Source organism: Metarhizium brunneum, chromosome 7 (genome assembly GCF_013426205.1).
Source record: "Metarhizium brunneum chromosome 7, complete sequence".
In the NCBI taxonomy this organism is placed as follows: Eukaryota; Fungi; Ascomycota; class Sordariomycetes; order Hypocreales; family Clavicipitaceae; genus Metarhizium; species Metarhizium brunneum.
The window spans coordinates 2464774-2481192 of NC_089428.1; the positions used below are offsets into that span (position 1 = coordinate 2464774).

The 16419-nt window shown below is 46.4% G+C and overlaps 5 protein-coding genes across 5 annotated transcripts; 3 read left to right on the plus strand and 2 right to left on the minus strand.

The window, feature by feature from the left end:
• Window positions 1-1012: 1012 nt before the first annotated feature.
• G6M90_00g112900 (uncharacterized protein) lies at window positions 1013-1642 on the minus strand (the record flags this gene model as incomplete). Its single annotated transcript, XM_066131872.1, has 1 exon — window positions 1013-1642. One exon carries the CDS (start codon window positions 1640-1642, stop codon window positions 1013-1015), a length of 630 nt encoding a protein of 209 aa, XP_065987974.1.
• A 1752-nt stretch (window positions 1643-3394) lies between these two features.
• G6M90_00g112910 (uncharacterized protein) lies at window positions 3395-3998 on the plus strand (the record flags this gene model as incomplete). The annotated part of the gene is made up of 2 exons (XM_014684866.1): window positions 3395-3649; window positions 3702-3998. 2 exons carry the CDS (start codon window positions 3395-3397, stop codon window positions 3996-3998), a joined length of 552 nt encoding a protein of 183 aa, XP_014540352.1.
• A 52-nt stretch (window positions 3999-4050) lies between these two features.
• Window positions 4051-6023, minus strand: G6M90_00g112920 (uncharacterized protein; the record flags this gene model as incomplete). Its single annotated transcript, XM_014684867.2, has 4 exons — window positions 4051-4672; window positions 4724-4883; window positions 5151-5638; window positions 5686-6023. The coding sequence occupies 4 exons, from the start codon at window positions 6021-6023 to the stop codon at window positions 4051-4053; spliced, it is 1608 nt and encodes a 535-aa protein (XP_014540353.2).
• Window positions 6024-10825: 4802 nt separating this feature from the next.
• G6M90_00g112930 (uncharacterized protein) lies at window positions 10826-12494 on the plus strand (the record flags this gene model as incomplete). Its single annotated transcript, XM_066131873.1, has 2 exons — window positions 10826-11284; window positions 11382-12494. 2 exons carry the CDS (start codon window positions 10826-10828, stop codon window positions 12492-12494), a joined length of 1572 nt encoding a protein of 523 aa, XP_065987997.1.
• A 2397-nt stretch (window positions 12495-14891) lies between these two features.
• On the plus strand, window positions 14892-15524 carry G6M90_00g112940 (uncharacterized protein; the record flags this gene model as incomplete). Its single annotated transcript, XM_014683770.1, has 1 exon — window positions 14892-15524. The coding sequence occupies one exon, from the start codon at window positions 14892-14894 to the stop codon at window positions 15522-15524; it is 633 nt and encodes a 210-aa protein (XP_014539256.1).
• Window positions 15525-16419: the final 895 nt, after the last annotated feature.

Sequence of the window (16419 nt, forward strand, 5' to 3'; positions counted from 1 at the left end):
ACATGTTTCGCTCTTTTGCAACATCTCTGTTGCTTGTTTACCTATGCTCAAACATCATTTCATCCTGATTGAACCAACAATATAAAACCCCGCTCATTTTGCAACACGTCCAAACTGTTCGTTCATGAACATGATTGTGATCCTCAAGGCATTCTACCTTGACACCAGCCATCTCTTTGGTGAAACAGAGACGCGCCGGCCATTTGTATTCTTTGAGTTCGTCAACTCCGAGTCTGCATTGTCCAAGAGATAGTTTCCCACCTTTTTTGTATTGTATTATAAGCCCTCTGCATAAGTCTGTTCCAGAAACACGGTAAACCTTGATTAGAGTGACATCTTCAAGAGGAGCCGACGAGATGCGTGGCTTTTCTAATGTCGGCTGGCTGGGAATGGACCATCTTGGGGCGCTTTTGTTTCGTAATTTTTTCTTTGTTTTCTTGGAAACAGCGCCGACGAAATCGATTGGAAGAGTGTCATTATTTCTGTATATAAGTATTTGGGGCCATCGGAGTGATACAAAATCTCGAGGCTCTTTTTCATAAGATCCGATGAGAACATCAACACCGGAGTGGAAACGAATCTGCTTGCTGTTAGATTTTGTAACAAAATTCACGCAAGCATGTCCTTATCGTACCAATAAATGCTGTGGTTTAATAAAGTTTCCTGGCCGATTCGGCAGCTTGGTGAACCCCAGTTCTTCTACTTGACCTTGTATAGGCACATAAATCCAAGCAACGACCTTTCGTCTTTCAAGTGGAAGACCCAAAAAGGTCCTGTAGGCGAACGGTTGGGCCGTTGTATGAACATGAACAGCATACGTGGAACCGAGGGAAACAAAAAAAGTCATCCCAGTACAGAGAGACAAATCTACCGTGCCTAGATGCCACGCCTGAAGGTCGTCGCTTTGGGTGGTAATGTCATGATCGACAATGCTGCTAAACAGAGGTGGGGGGCAAGGAGTGTCCCAAATATGGATTGGGCCTGTCACTCCCTGCAATCTGGCCATACCAAACTATGAGCTATTAGTGATTTGCGTCTGACATTTTGCAGATGAACTAACTCGGAACTCCACAGACACCCCTTTGAACCGTTCTGCTACTTCAACAATGTAGCACATGTGGTTTGACCGACGGCTGTCTTCCGCTTTTTCCAGCCTTTCAATGCGTGCTAGGCCACGAAGATCGATTGATAAACGAACAACGGTCTCACCGGAGGTGTCTCCAACCAGAGGGGCGTCGCCACGGACCCAAGCTTTGATGTCAACAAGAGGAATTATTGTCCCCCGGTGGTCGCTGTTCTCCTGGAGCGCCCACGTTTGACGACCAAGGTGCAAAACGCTGCAATACCATGAGTCATTGCACAAGTCCTGAATCATGAAGTAAATATCCCGGGGTAGCTTTTGTAGTTGCTTTTTTAAACCGCCGAACTCCCCAACAACGGTGTTGATATCCCCAGGTACGGCCTCCAAACCGCCCAAGTCTTCAACAATGGTGTCGATATCAGAGACACGGATATTCCATTTGGGCTGAATGTTAAGATATGGGTAACCTTGCCAAAGATTCTTCCATGTTGCTGCCACCCACAGAAGGCAACACTTGTCCTGGATGCTGATTTTCGTCTTATGGCTGCAAAACCTCGACATTTGGCTAAGAAATAGGGCTATACAGCCCGCATGCATTGTGCTAGTCTCCTTTGACTGGCGACATCCTTTACAGTCAGGTATGCGACATAGCCTCTCATCGCCACAACTTGCACAATAACGGGACTCCGGGAAACTGAACACTCCATATTTGACGAGCTTCACCGGCCAAGACTGGCACTCATTCGTCACTGAAATAAAAATTTATAATGTCAGCGAGGAATATTAGCCAGCTTTAAATTTTGTTACTTACAGGTGTAGAACCGATCTCCTGCACAAAATAGAAAGCCACATAAGCCACAACAGGAGTGTACGCGAAGGTGCGTGGTTGCAGGTCATCTCATGTCGGCCTTTGTTGTTTTCAAGCAAGTCCAGTTGTGACTAGTTTCTTGGAGAAATTACTGGGTTTTATAATGATCTCACAATGCTCTTTCCGCCTTTGTGGATTCCAATGTCTCGGAACTAAGATATCACGGATCGGATCGGGTGGGCCTTGCGACAACGAATCTAGGGTCATCATCCTCGTCTCAATTCGTACGATTGGGGCACACACAAGTAATGATTCGTATAGATACTGTGCCAATTAAAGCCAGCGCAAACTTATTCATCATGATGCTCTTTGTAGGGTAGTACACAGCAACATCGAGCCCACCTGTGAGCTGATGGAGGGGCCATCTGGAAAGCGCCAGGCGGGTGAGGTCGAAGACCGCGGGAATGGGCACACATTTTACATTTGGAAATTAATGCATCCACTCAATAGCGATTCAGGCTGTCCATTATCGCACCCAAGCCGCATTGTTCGTCATTTAAGAATCGCGAGAATGATCTCACCAGCACTATTGAAAGGTGACCAATGTCGGATTCGGCGGTCACTTGGTCCATCATATGGTCCGTTGCCCCTACCAAGCCGTCCCGAATACAAGGGGCCATGAACAATGGAGCCCGGTAATCCCAGATTCCCGGTGCTACAGACCCGTCCTTCAACCTAACTTTGGACTAGTTTAGGGTATGGCATGGCTAAGTTACGTAGTTGGTCGAGAGCATGTTGTGTTGATGTTTCTGTCAAGCTTTCCTGGCAATCCCAAGGGCGGATAGATGTGATAGGGACGGGTTGTATGGAGAATAGACTGTGCGGTTCTATCGTAACTGGATTTGTTGAGTTAGATGGTAGTGTATACTAATGTGTATAACTATGTCACTTACCAACGTTGTAGCCATTTGTGGTCTCTAGGTAAAAGTCGAGATTGGTTAACTTTAGATAGGCTGGCGAGTTTCTGGCTTCAGTCGTATCTTCTTCTTTCTGTCTTAAAGCGTCGAGCCACTTCGAAATGTTTTGTCTTCGCACGCACAGTGGGTCTTCAGTGCTTGTAGAACAACGATGATTGAGGATGTGACTCGCACGAGTCCTCCAATTCTCGAAACATACGTTCGCTGAAACTTAATGGCAACTTGATAATCCTACTCATGTGAGCTCCCGCTGCGATGTACCTCCTCCCTATTCGCATTGAGTAACCTTAAAGTAATCCTCCGCGACCAGCCAATCAAAAAGGATTTTGTCAACACTGTATCGCGGCAACTCAGTTATGAATATGTCTATTCGCGCTCTATTAACAAGCGGCTACTACATTTCTAATCGTTTAAAAGATGATGCCCGCCACTCCTTCCCGACAAGAATTGTTCCCTCGCCACAAAGTCCTATCGCTGGCGGATTATTTTTTTCGCCGACCGGAGCCCAATCTACCCCGCTCCAGAATCATGGCTACCCAGTACACTCAGCTCCTAATGGAGGATGGCGTGGATTTCTTCCCAGCAGACGTCTCAGAAAACGAGCGAACGTATCCTGAAACCATGGAGGAATACGACACTTTTGAGTTAGATGAACAAGACCTGGTGTTGGCCCAGGAGGCTGCGCGGCAACAATTCAACAAGACTGAAGTACGCCCCAACATGTATTCTTTTGATTGGTCAGACGCACATGGTGCATTGTGGGACAGAGTCAAACAGAAAATCGTAAGTGAAACAGCATGTATTTGACGCAAATATGTCGAACTAACCAGCAAAGATAACGAGGTTCGGCACACGAGGCGCTAGACTGGACAGAGTCAAAACGAAGGCGGTCTCGGTAGCTGGCGGCGGGGGAATCAGAGCTATGAATGGATCCATCACAATTGCTATTCCGACACAAGAAGCCGGGTTCGAGACAGAAATATTGATACAAGCCCTGCAACCACGATGGGTTCCGAGAAAACCCTGGCGGCACAATTTATGTTACGCACTTCTACAACCCGGGACGGTAATTGGAACACAGAAGGATGAAATCTCCATGTTGCTTGCGACGTTCGAGCTTGATGACAACTAGCACCTCATATTTACTGTAGATGATTTGCACTGTCATTAGGTATCTAGCTGAACTAAGATGCTTGAAAGATTCCCACATCAAATGGGTTAATTCCTAATCCCTCAATATCAAGAAAATTGTCTGTGGCATTTCTTTCCAATCTATCAATTTCATGAAAGATGTTCACATTAAATGGGTTAATTCCTAGCCCCTCAATATCAGGGAAATTGTCTGAGCCATTTCTTTCCATTGTATGCGTCGCAGGCGTGTCATTGCCGATGTGTCTGAAAATGTCCAGAGGATCGATTTCTTGGGAACCTGTAACTGGGCTTATAGCAGATGGGCATCCATTCGAAGACGACCTAGAACTGCGCCCAGAGCTACTTCCTGCCCGAGGTTCCCCAGAAACGGAAACCGGGCAGTTTACTCCATCGAGTCTTTGTTGTGTTTGGCGTCTTGCAATACTATTGCAACCAATGTGCTGATAAGTGTTGGGAGAAAAGAGTTTGCCATCGGCGAGGTTACCGAAATCTATCTTGCCATTATCAGGGGCACCATGCTGCAATGGACAACTATGTTCCAAACGAACGGCGTATGTATATAGCTCGGGCTCGGTAGAATATTGTAGTTTAACTACGGTCGGATTTTGGAGTGCAAGGTTGTCTGCACCAAGCTGTTTGCATAGAGTCTCGTAGCTATATTGTCCTGATTAGACCAGTATCAACTAGAGTTGCTGGAAGACTTACTCTTCATTCCATAGAGCAGCGATGACCGCAGGTGGGTGAAATATATAGGTGGAGCCAGAGAGAGCGGGTAGCTTCTCTCTTAAACTTTCGGCTATCTTATCCGCCGCATCGTGCCGTTCGTCATCACCCGCTCTCATTCTTGTAAGGTGATTATTACGGTCTGGGGAGGTGTCAGCAAGAGCAGAAACAGTCTTTCAGGCCTCCATACCAGCAAACAAGTTGTATATGACTGCCCCACAACGACATCCTTTGCTACTGTCAGAAAGATTCCTAGCAATCCGATTGATAAGTACTGCTGATTTAGCAGCCCGGTCATCATTCTTTCCACCCTTGACCTTCCCCTTTATACGGAGAAGAAATCGCATATTATAAAAATAATGCTTGTTTGCCCACATAGCAGTAGCATAGCTCCCTTGTAGATCCCTACCTAACTTGTACAATTTATTCGCGAATTCCTCTCGTTCTTTATTAGTTGTTAAAAGCGGGAAGCCAGTACTACTATCGACATGGAAGTTTGAAACGTTGCCGGTTACCTTCTTTTGATGACTTGTCGCCTTCTTCAGGTCCTCAAGGGACCGTAGTAGCTTTGTTATGACCGTGGTAGGGTTAAAAGGACACTCGAAACCTGGCTTCATATTTGGGCGGGACTTCTTTGAAATGGTGCTAACCAAGGAATTGTCAGAACCTCTTTTCTTGTTCTGACTAGGCCTTGTGCTGTCCGTGTCGGTGAGGTCTGTTTCGGTGGTTGCATTGCTGCTCTGAGATGGACTCTGCGACAACCATCTGGAGGCTGTCTCCTCCCTCGTAGCCGGGGTAATTATGGTAGCAGTCTCTTGTAAATAGCGTCTGCCAACTTCGGGATGTTCCTCGCAATCGCCATTGGTTGGGGAATTTGAGACAGGCACGGCCTTATTGCTAAAAAGTGTTAGGAGTTGATGGCAGTATATGAGTTTCTGGCTGACCTATCGTCTCCAAATGACCATTGAACGGGCCGAACGTAAACATCGTAAATGATTTGACGTAGTCGTTTTAGTTCGTCTTCCGACGCATTCTCACAGCACTTCGTGTATCTTTGAACTGGCCAGAAGAAGACGTTCTTGTGATGGTCGACTTTTATGGGTGAAACGAGGATCTCGCAAACACTGTAGTGGTCATTGTGGGATACCGTGAAGTAGTACAGCGTCTTTTTCTCTGAGACTGGTTCGAGCTGCTGTTGGCCACGTTTGGCCAACACAAGCCCTTTTTCCACTTGGTCTTCAGATATAAAGACAATGCAACTCCTCGCCCGTTCATCTTCCATTGTTTGAAGTCTCCGCGTGCAGGCTTGTCAATGCAGAAGGTAAAAAGAATGAGGACGATGAAGGACAGTCGAGAATGGCACACCTGCTAGTTCTACCAGTTTATTCTGCCGTGGCCCGATCAGCGGGCCGCAGGGTGGCTTACTCCCAGAATCAGTTCTGGGAGTAAGCCACAGACCCTCCCCGTCCAATGGCCGTTTGCTATGGGCAACGGCTGGCTGACATGCAGACAGGGCGTCGTGTGATACATTCATTCGCGGGTTAGGGACACACATGCCACACCCCACGGGAAAGCTTGTGTCCCAGGATGCGACTGAGGATGCGACTGGCTATGGCTCATTCCCGCAGCCGCCGGGTAGTTACGCGATTCCCCGAATCCACCCTCAACCGTGCCATATCACATTCTTCCACAAGGCATCATTTGGGAAAGGATGATCTCGTCCCCACAGTCCGATCGTCTTGACACAATCACAACAGAATATTACATTGTTTGAAATGAATTTGACCTCATCTTCCGCGGTTGGCCACCAGATATGAACGGATACTGAGTTACGTCCTAACAATAGAACACCCTATATTCCGTTGACAAGTTGTATGACTAGAGCAATGCTTCGCGCCCAGCAAAGCATAAATTGATAAAACTGCTGCTATCCGCGATAGTTTTAATTTCTGAAAAATCTGGTTTACAAAGCTGATCCACTATTTTTGCTGCCTTTGCACATTTGTTTACCTTCCTCAACGCCTTACAGCGACATGTCGGAAAGTGCTCCATCGCTTGATCATGCAACAGATCATTATGTTACTTCACACTTAACTCTTACGTCGTTGGTTATTTTGAATTCTATTCTGATTACTACCGAGTCTCGTCCTATTTCGCGATGGCTTCTTGTGGCTTGCCTGTAGCATCGTCACCACCACCTACACTACTCTACCAGAGGGTAAAGCTGGCCGTTGTCTTCCGCCTGGTCGGTCCATCGGTTTTGCTAGCTAGCTACTGTGACTAAAGTAGCAGCGAAGACGCATTATCAACTGACATATTGGGAATCGATAGCTCCAAAGGCAAAGGGGAAGTCTAACCGGCAGCGGAGCTGGTTGGAAGACGATTGTCCGATTGCTACTGGTGTTACAAATGGCAGGACTCTTCCTTCGAGTTCCAAAACAGTGGAGGAGAGACCGAACATGGTATAGCAAACAGTATATGGTAACAAAATCTCTGTATACATTCACTGCCACCTTCAATTCACCAGCTCGTAGACTTTTAATTGCAGGCGTACACGGATGCCAGGCCGTATCCCAGAGATACCCATCGCCAAAGTGAAACAATCCTCAACGAATTTTTCGCCTCGATGCATCAATTTGGGCACTCCACCAAATACTATTGTACAGAGCTGTATGTGAGACCATCACGTATATTGTCGCGTAGGGGAGGTTGGCTTTTTCTCCCCATCTTACCTGGCTATAAAATCTCTTTTACTTTTCGTCTGGGGCCTCTCCCGTTTCCTCCAACCCTGACCTGCTGCCCATCAAAGTCTCCTTCATTCTTTTTTTTCTCCAAAGACCTCTCAAAGACCAATAAAAATGCCGCCAATGCATAAGACAGAGCATACTATTTGCCTTCATTGCTGCACTGTTTATGATACCGAGGCATGCCGATGCAACGAAGTCAGATGTACACAAAACGTCTTATTAAAATTCGTATTCGAACCGTGCTCTACTTGTGAAGATATTCTACACATTGATCAGGAAGGCTACTATGCGGACTCGGCCCGATTTAACTTTCAGCAAGAAGTTAGAAAAATTTTGAGAGATCTCCAGCCGTCACGGATTGATCTTCGCCATTGGACCTGGAACAATATTGCCGGAAAATACAACGATGACGCGTGGATAAATCATTTTATGAATTTTCTAATAGAGATTGCACGCAAAATGACCTAGAGGTGTCACAGCCGCAGACAAGTTCCTGCTGTTGTAGTCCACAACAATCACATTACGGCTCCTTTTTCATACCGGCGCAAGGGCCCCTTGTCATCATCATCTCCTCCAGCTGATACACGCATTATTGAGACCTCTCCCAAGTCAGGAAGTTGACCGAGTCCGAAATGGTATAACGAAAGGGGTGAGAAGGGGTTGAGCAGGGAAATATACGGGAATGGGCCTCATATCCGGCCCTAGCATCAGAGGACAACTGATTGTTGAAGACCTTTGAGTCAACTACTTAAAATGAGGCTGTCGCTGCAGGAATGGCGGGGAGCTGGATACATTTTTATTCATACTTCTCTTCCACCTTTGATATCATGCAGTCACACAAAACTCCAGCCTTGTCTTTAACACAGCAAATCGGGCTGACAATCTGTTCCATTTTACAGCTCTCGATTCTTAGCACAGCAGCAATATTAAGAAGCCTATTATCTGGACGCTCATATAAATCTAGTTTCTGGTACTGGACAAATTTATGTACGTTGTATTTTTCCGTTATTGCTGGTTTAGTGGTGGGTGCTGTCTTGATGGTGGCGACATGGTGTGAACTAGGGGAGCATTCGGTGGAATATTGGGCGGATTGCGAGTTATCAGTGATGCTGCTCTGGAGTATGCTATTAGAGGTGAGTATACATTGACTAGGAAATGGGCAAAAGACTGAACCTAATCCAGAGTATCGTATTGGCTGGTCTGATAGTGACGGCTTTTGGGAGAACCAAAGCCCAAGGGGTCATGATGAAGGGATTTTTACTAGGTCTATCACTTACTGGGATCGGGTTGCTATCGGCAGACTTTCAATTTAGATCATCGTCACGACTTTTGCCGACGTCAGCTATAGCTGCTTTTCGAGGATCTATGATGCTGTCATGTTTCATTGTGCGCCTCGAAGGAGTTAGACGAGGTATAGAGGCAAAATCCCAGAACTGGAAGCTTTGGCTTTCTCTGGACATTCGAAGTTGCTTCGAGATCGCCACCTTTGGGATTTCTTTGATCTCATTTTACGATGTCTTAGCATCACGCATAAACTATAAACTGGTGAGATGTTCTTCCATCATCAACCTGCATACGCTGACAGGGTAGGTTCAAAACGGAATGTTCACAGTCATCGGAATTGTGAACCTTATCACGGGATTTAGGAGATATCGCCAGTGCAGGAGTGAGGAGAGATACACCAACAGGCGGCAAATGGCTGGTGAAGATACGACGGATGGAGTTTTACTTTGGAATAGGCCAAAAACAAAAAATACGTCAAGTGATTCTGAGATCGAGCTGGTACCAAAAGATGTTTAGAAGAGGGTGTCGCATATCAAGCCTACCCAAATCCTACCTCCTGAAAAACTGGGACACTGCAGTGGCTGCCTGGCAGGTAGCTGCTACCGCCTGAACTATCAAAGATTTCTTTTGTGTATAAAGAGTTGCACGGTTCCGTTGAAACCCTTGATGGAGTTCTTGCTCCTTAGATAATTCTCATTTAATACAATTGGCGCCTTCGGCGCCATTATACTCGTTCTTTTGTGACCCTCAATTGTCTGACAGGGGGTGATGCTTCTGCATGACAAGCATATTGATATAACTACTGCTCGTTTGCTATTGCCTCATGGAAGCTTGAACCACTCTGTATTGACAGAATAAAAACCGACGTATGTTGACATAAATCATAGACCACTCATTACAATTGTACTTAGATGTCTCTTTGTAGTGCATTTTATGGACGTCTAAAAACCTCACTGACCACTTTGAACGCTTCTATAAGAACCTGGAATACACTAATAATTCCGCAAACTTCGGCGCTGGAAAGTAGCTCTGAATGTTCTACACCACCATGCGGCTGTCTCCGTAGGTGCAACCCTTCTGGATACCGGCTAGCCCTCTGCAAGGAAGATCTTTTGTTGTTACACCACTGAAGTGCCCCTGAACCGGGGAATACAGTTTTGGCAGCCTCATTTCCCTAGACTCAGGTGTTCGTGTTGTTTTTCGACACACGTTAGGCTGCGTACATTGTTCACGTGGAGGCTGATCCATTGTTCCGTAGGATGTATAAGTATGACAGTCCTTCCTTCCGTGGCGGTTCTAACTCAGTTCTTCAGACTTTATTCAGGAAGAGCTCATACCAGTGTCCATCGGGAATCCCATACCCTGGTCATATTACATTAAAACACCACCACAATCAACATTTAAGACCTGCAGGCCGCATTCGTTACTACCATGGTCTTCAGTGGCAGAAAGCGCAGAATCAAAGTATATCCATTATTCACAGTCGGGGGATTGACTAAACCTTACAACAGCTGAAAGTCTAACATGGAGTATATGTAGTGCGACGGGGCGAAGGCTCGCAGGCTCTGCACCAGACCCAAAACCGATATCGCTTTTTGCCACAAGACTGTTGTGGAGTACGCAAGAAAGAAAGGGCAGAAAACCACAAGAGTGACCTCGCCCAGGCCAACCACAACACAGGACGTCATTTCATCACCAGATAAGGCGCTTGCGTCATCTCGCCGGGTTTGGAAGGCCTGTACGGGTTGCAGAAAGTTCCGAGTCAAGGTAAATGCACTGCTTGGAGATCAACTAACCTCGTAATAACCGAAGGTCTAACAAGAAGTCTATGTAGTGTGAAAATTCGAGGCCCTGTGAGCAGTGCATCAAGTCTGGGAGAAAATGTACCCCACCCGAAGAAAGGATTGTTACTCGATACGGATATTCGGAATCTTCCGGCAGAAAATTCGCAAAGGATGAACCCCTGAATGCTATATCACAGGATGAGAAAGTTGCCTCATATTCGACACCAAAGGCAGGATCCTTGCAGCTGCGCTCCTCGGACCTTCCCCAGATGCCCCTGCAGGAAAGGGCAATCGCTTACTTTTTGTATCATTATGATCTTGAATCGCCTAGCCAGAACAAAATCGGCGATATGGGTTTTGTTATCCTATCGAAGAGCGACAAGGAATGGGAGCATTACCGACTGGCATTTGAAGCTTGCGCTATGGCGTCGTTCATCAATGAGACCGGCGGTCAGCTTGAATACAAAAGCTTGACTATTGAGACATACAATAAAGCGCTGATGGCGATGCATAGCGCACTTCAAGATCCAGGTGTCGTTTGTGAGGATGCAACCTTGGCTGCAGTTTTACTTCTAGCGCTGTTCGAATGCTTAAATCCTACGACTGGGGAGCAAGAAAGCTGGCGCAATCACGTACAGGGTGCTATTGAGTTAGCCCGAGGACGCGGTCGGAAGCAGATTGACACCCGAATTGGACAAATGCTATTCAGGGCAACCCGCACTTTAATGGTAAGATTTCCATAAACTTCTCAAGTCCACGGTTTTATCGGGTTGATCTTCAAGTTTACATCGTGATGTAGACTCTCTAATAGCTAACTTGCAACAGGTAATATATAGTCTCACAACACTAGAAGACGAAAAGGAGAAAGAGCTCTGGTGGTCCGGAGACGATGAATGCACTTCGACCCAAAAGCTTTGCGTTGGAGTGGCTTCGCTTAGCGCAAAGGCTACGGTCCTTCTTGGTCCGTCCGGACATAAAGAGGAAGTCGAAGTCGAAGTCATGCTTAAGCGGTGTCAAGCTCATGATCGAGCTTGCAAAGCCAGGTGGGAGGAGTTGTCAAAGAGTACACAGGGCATGAGCTCTGACAACACGGACCCCTGGCTGCTGATGCTTCTGAATATGCTGACATGTGCACGAATCCTCCTGAACTCAATCATTATGAGATGCGCGACCTGGACTTACAAGGTCCCCAATTATCAAACCTCTGAAGAGTATGATGGCGCCTGTTCTGCTCTGGCGGAAATTATTCTTCACAGTGCCAAGGTCAACGAACAGCAACTCTGCTGGGCCGAAGAAGCGCAGTCCTCGTTTGCGGAACTCGACGTTCAATTACAGCCTGGGCGGGATTCGAGCAGATGCGCCATCAACAAGTGGATAGAAGATAATAGGAGCCTCTGGGAAGAGAAGCCGCTGGTAGGGCTACAGCCGTTAGCTGTTATCTGGTCTTTAGAATGCCTCAACGACGACCAGAAAATCGCCATCGATACCCAATTACGACGCATCGTTGGTTGTACGGTGGATCAAATACGCCGTTCGCCATCCTATACTACTGAGGCGTGCACACGACCTTCGCCCAGTCTTTCCGAACCCGCAACGGATACTCCCGAGGCTGGTTCGCGAGATTCTTCCCCAGCTTCCACGGGACGCTTTCGGTACACGCAACAGGATGATGACACTTTACGTGAACTTTCGAACGAAGGCATCCCGTGGCGTGAAATCCGAGACCGCTTTCCCAAACGCCCTGACAGTTCTTTAAAGACTCGTTTATGGACATTAAGAAATTGTCAGCTCACTGCTGATGAGGATCGTCTGCTTATTCGACTAAAAGAGGAAGAACATTGTTCCTTCAGAGATATTGCCCCAAAAATGCGCCGCCACCGGGCTCTTGTGTCGAATCGCTACAATCAATTACGACGTAACCGTGCAATGAATAATTAACATGCCTGTAGACATGAATATCAAGCAGCTTGTTGACTTAAGGCATCAAGACACTTTTCGCGGTTGCTCTAAAAAGAGGCTTCGAAAGTTGTACTCTGAGTACAAGTCTCACTCCTTGGCTGCCAGCCTTAAGGAGGTTAAGGTTCATCCTCAGAATGGGATGTGATGATAGCAGGAATGAATGGGAAGAAAATTCCAACGAAACAATTGCAGTTATCGAGAGCTTTCTTCGTCAACACGTGTATAACCACGAAAGTGATTCACAAGACTGCTCAGGCAGATCATCGAGCATGGCACAAGCGAATTGATGACGATTCAAGTTGATAACAAACTTTTAGAGCTCACCGCAGATACAATCACAAAAGCGTACAGAAAGAACGGCCAGGGGACAGGTCCGGTTTGTGTCATATTTGGTCCTGTAATACGATTCTAGAATATCTTGGGGACAATTAAACAGCATGATATGGTTCTCGTACCTCTTCTTGTCAAGTACATCAGATTGTCAAGGATCAGCAAAACCAAACAACAGCCCTTGTGACTCTAGGATCACGCAAAGTTTCGACAGTAAATAAGACACAGATCGACGGGATACATATATGATGATGAGGGGTAGAAATTAACTAAGCGATGATATAAAAAGACTCGTTTGTCGTCGCAGTCTCTCCCCATAACTTGACCTCTTAGCATTATCGCCATCTGACCTGAGGCAACGAACCAACATTCGCGGAAGGTAATGCGCAGGGGCAAACTGATCCCACGTTTGAGCTTTATGACTACATGTGTGGCTACTATCTTTTGAGGAAAGTTAATGAGTGATTAACTTTTGTCGCTACCCCAAAGCCATAAAATTGAAACTACATACTGTATACAATGCCTATCAACTCCCATCCTTGCTTGCAAGACGCTGTCAGTATGGTCCCCCAGAGCATAGAAACGACATGCTGAAGAGTTTGCAGAATTTTTAATCTTAATATATACAGAAACAATAAAGCAACACTCGAGTCAAGAACAGGAGGTAGTAATGGCCATCCGAAATGAGCCCCTACAAAGTCAATACGCATTCAATGTTGCCGCTAGCATATACGAACCATTCCAGGAAGTCTTCGGTCTTGCTTGGCGACATATTCATACTTTAGTGTTTTTGTGGACAATTGTTACACTATTGAGTCAAATAAGGCGAACATTCCCACAATCGAGGCAGTGTCAGCTGCCTCAACCAACCACACAATCGGAACGGCAAAAGCAGCGGGTCAAACTCGCAATACCAATGCTATATAATATTAAGTTACACTTCGTCTGGAGGCCGAAAAAAGGAGGGGTTATAGGAAAACTTGGTGTGTCGCTGACAGATATCAAGCTATTGGTCATTGCAGAGCGGTCTAGTGACTCGGAATGGTCGCTTAAAGGTCAGGCCAAATTCTATGGAAGTTTGTCCATGGTCAAATGCGCGACTGATATTCAGTGGAAAATGAAACCGCAATTCTTTCAGGGTCTTCCACAATCTTGGTGGCTGAAAAAAAGGGCGCCATTTCAGATGCTCATCCTCAAAGAGGCACGTGTCTCAAGTGGTGATACGGCTGTAGTATAAAACATAGGTCCTACTAGAATATTGCTGATGAACCTGAACCTTGCCTACTCTTCAGGTGATCTGCAGAGGGTTTCCCACATAGTTTTTTGGTCCCGGGGGGAGATCAACCACCATTCCGTACGGGGGAGGTTGAGGTAACAGAAGGTAACCCAGCATCATGTTACCTTTCGGGCTGTCAACGAGGAAAATATCAACCCGGAAATTTTGACAGCCTTGAGGTCTCCGTGAACGCGCTTTGTCCTAAGCTATTACAAAACCTCCCATTCAATTTGATACGTTGCCATGTCTTCTCACTCTTCACCCCCGGTCTCTGCAATCTAGTTTCGGCTAGACTATATCTCTAGGATCTGCAGCTTACATTGTTGCCTGTGGTGCAATTCCAAGTTAGCTAAGTGAACATTCAATCTGTCAAAAATGATGAGAATATTGAGAGTCTATTAGCCTTAACCACTACTCAAGTCAAGAGGACGAAGGTCTCAGTTATATACACAAAGGTGTCCAAGTGGATCGGGACGCCTCCTCGACCGAAGGCGGAATATCGTTTGACACAATCGTACGATATGGGTCCGGCCCCTTTCACATCCGGTGCATTCAGGAGCAGCGCAATCCAAATCCTAGGATGGTTTGCTCTAACCGCCTTGAGCATTCAATGGTGACATTTTAAAAGGTCGAAGACTTTCTTATAATGGCCTATAAATACCTCAACCTCAACATTTCACCTCCATGAAACGAGGATATCTTCATACCAGCTACGACCACTTTCATGAGCTGGTGTTCATAAACAAGCAGGCACTTCTACAAGTATCGAAATGGAAACCGAGACCAGCCTGACAGCCCCGCCGAACACACCCGAAAAAAACCCTTACGAGGGTGTTTGTCAACGCAAGGTCGATGCCCAAAGTCGCAATTTGGACCCTACTTCTTGCCAGTCCTTTTACCTGGCTCATGAAATAATTGAAATATCTTCTGAGAGTGACGGCAATAGTGATGAGGCTACCGTTCCGAACAGTCCAAGAGTTATTGAAGAAGATATCAACGAAGGCGACCAGCCCTCCGATAATGCTGCCCGTGCAGATGCAGCCGAGGATGAAGTCAATGGCAATATCGAAAAATCCAAAGACGGAAGCATTGCATACTCCAATAGCCTTTTAGTAACTGAATGTCTTCCGGATGGGGAACACACCAGGTTTTCTAATACGGCGGAGTGGCCATTGAGCAAGTACAGTATCATCACCAGGAGACTTGACAGCACTGCATGTGAAGAATGCGGTTCTATCGGGCAAAAGTTTGGTGAAGGGGGTCATGTTGGCGGCAGTGAAGGAAGTAGCGAATGCAGCAATGGGAAACTGAAGAGAATCTACGATAGATACGAATCACCGCCCGACGAAGTTCCAGAGCATAACCCACTATCAAAAAGGAGAAGAACAGCAAAGCGTCTATAACCAAACTCAAAGATTCTGATATTACTGCCGAGTATAGCATTGATCATCTTGGAGTGGTCTAGTGGCTTGGAGTGGTTCCATCAAAGATCAGGAGAAATAAAATGCTGCTCAGCTATACAGTCATGATCATTTGCTTACTATAACATATTGGTTGTTGAAGCATGCCGCCGTTTCAGGGCTTCACTTCGCCTTGATGGTTGAAAAGGCAGGTTCACATTATGATATGGTTGCAGTATAATATACAGATTTTCCCAGTTGGACTCGTATGGACTTTGAACTCTCTTGCTACTGAAGCGATCTTGCTATAAGAGGGTTCGGTAGGCCTCGTGTTTGGCCATTTTCCAATGTATTTGACCAGCGGTAGACGAGAAGAGCTTTCGTGTTGACACCATACTTTTCACGCACTCATACTTCGCCCTGCATACGAAGAAGCAATACCAGGGCAGGGAGTATGAGCTCCCCTGATGTAGCATGCTTACTGAAACTAAGAGCAAATTTGCCGTTCGGAAGGATCGACGCTGTAAGAGACTAACCGCCATTGCGTTGAGGGGGGTGGTCCGGATCCAGCTGCAAAAGCACGGGATATCAACTGCAGTTAAGAATAAAGACGGATGGACGGCACAATATCCGCGGTGTAGAAGGCTGAGACTGTTGAATTGCATTTCACTGGCCGGGACAAGGTTAGGTTGCATCTATGAGTGATGCTTTGCCAGCCCTTCCTTGAATTACGCACGCCGAAGAGCACAACCATGCAAAGGACAAGTCACAATTACCATACTGCAGAGGCCAACAAGAAGTTCCGGGGCGTGAGGCAGCTCAGATTCCCACCGAAGAAGGTTGCCCTTTTCCTGGCTTCGTCGCCCAGGAATGCCCTAACACGGCGCCATCTGCTTTT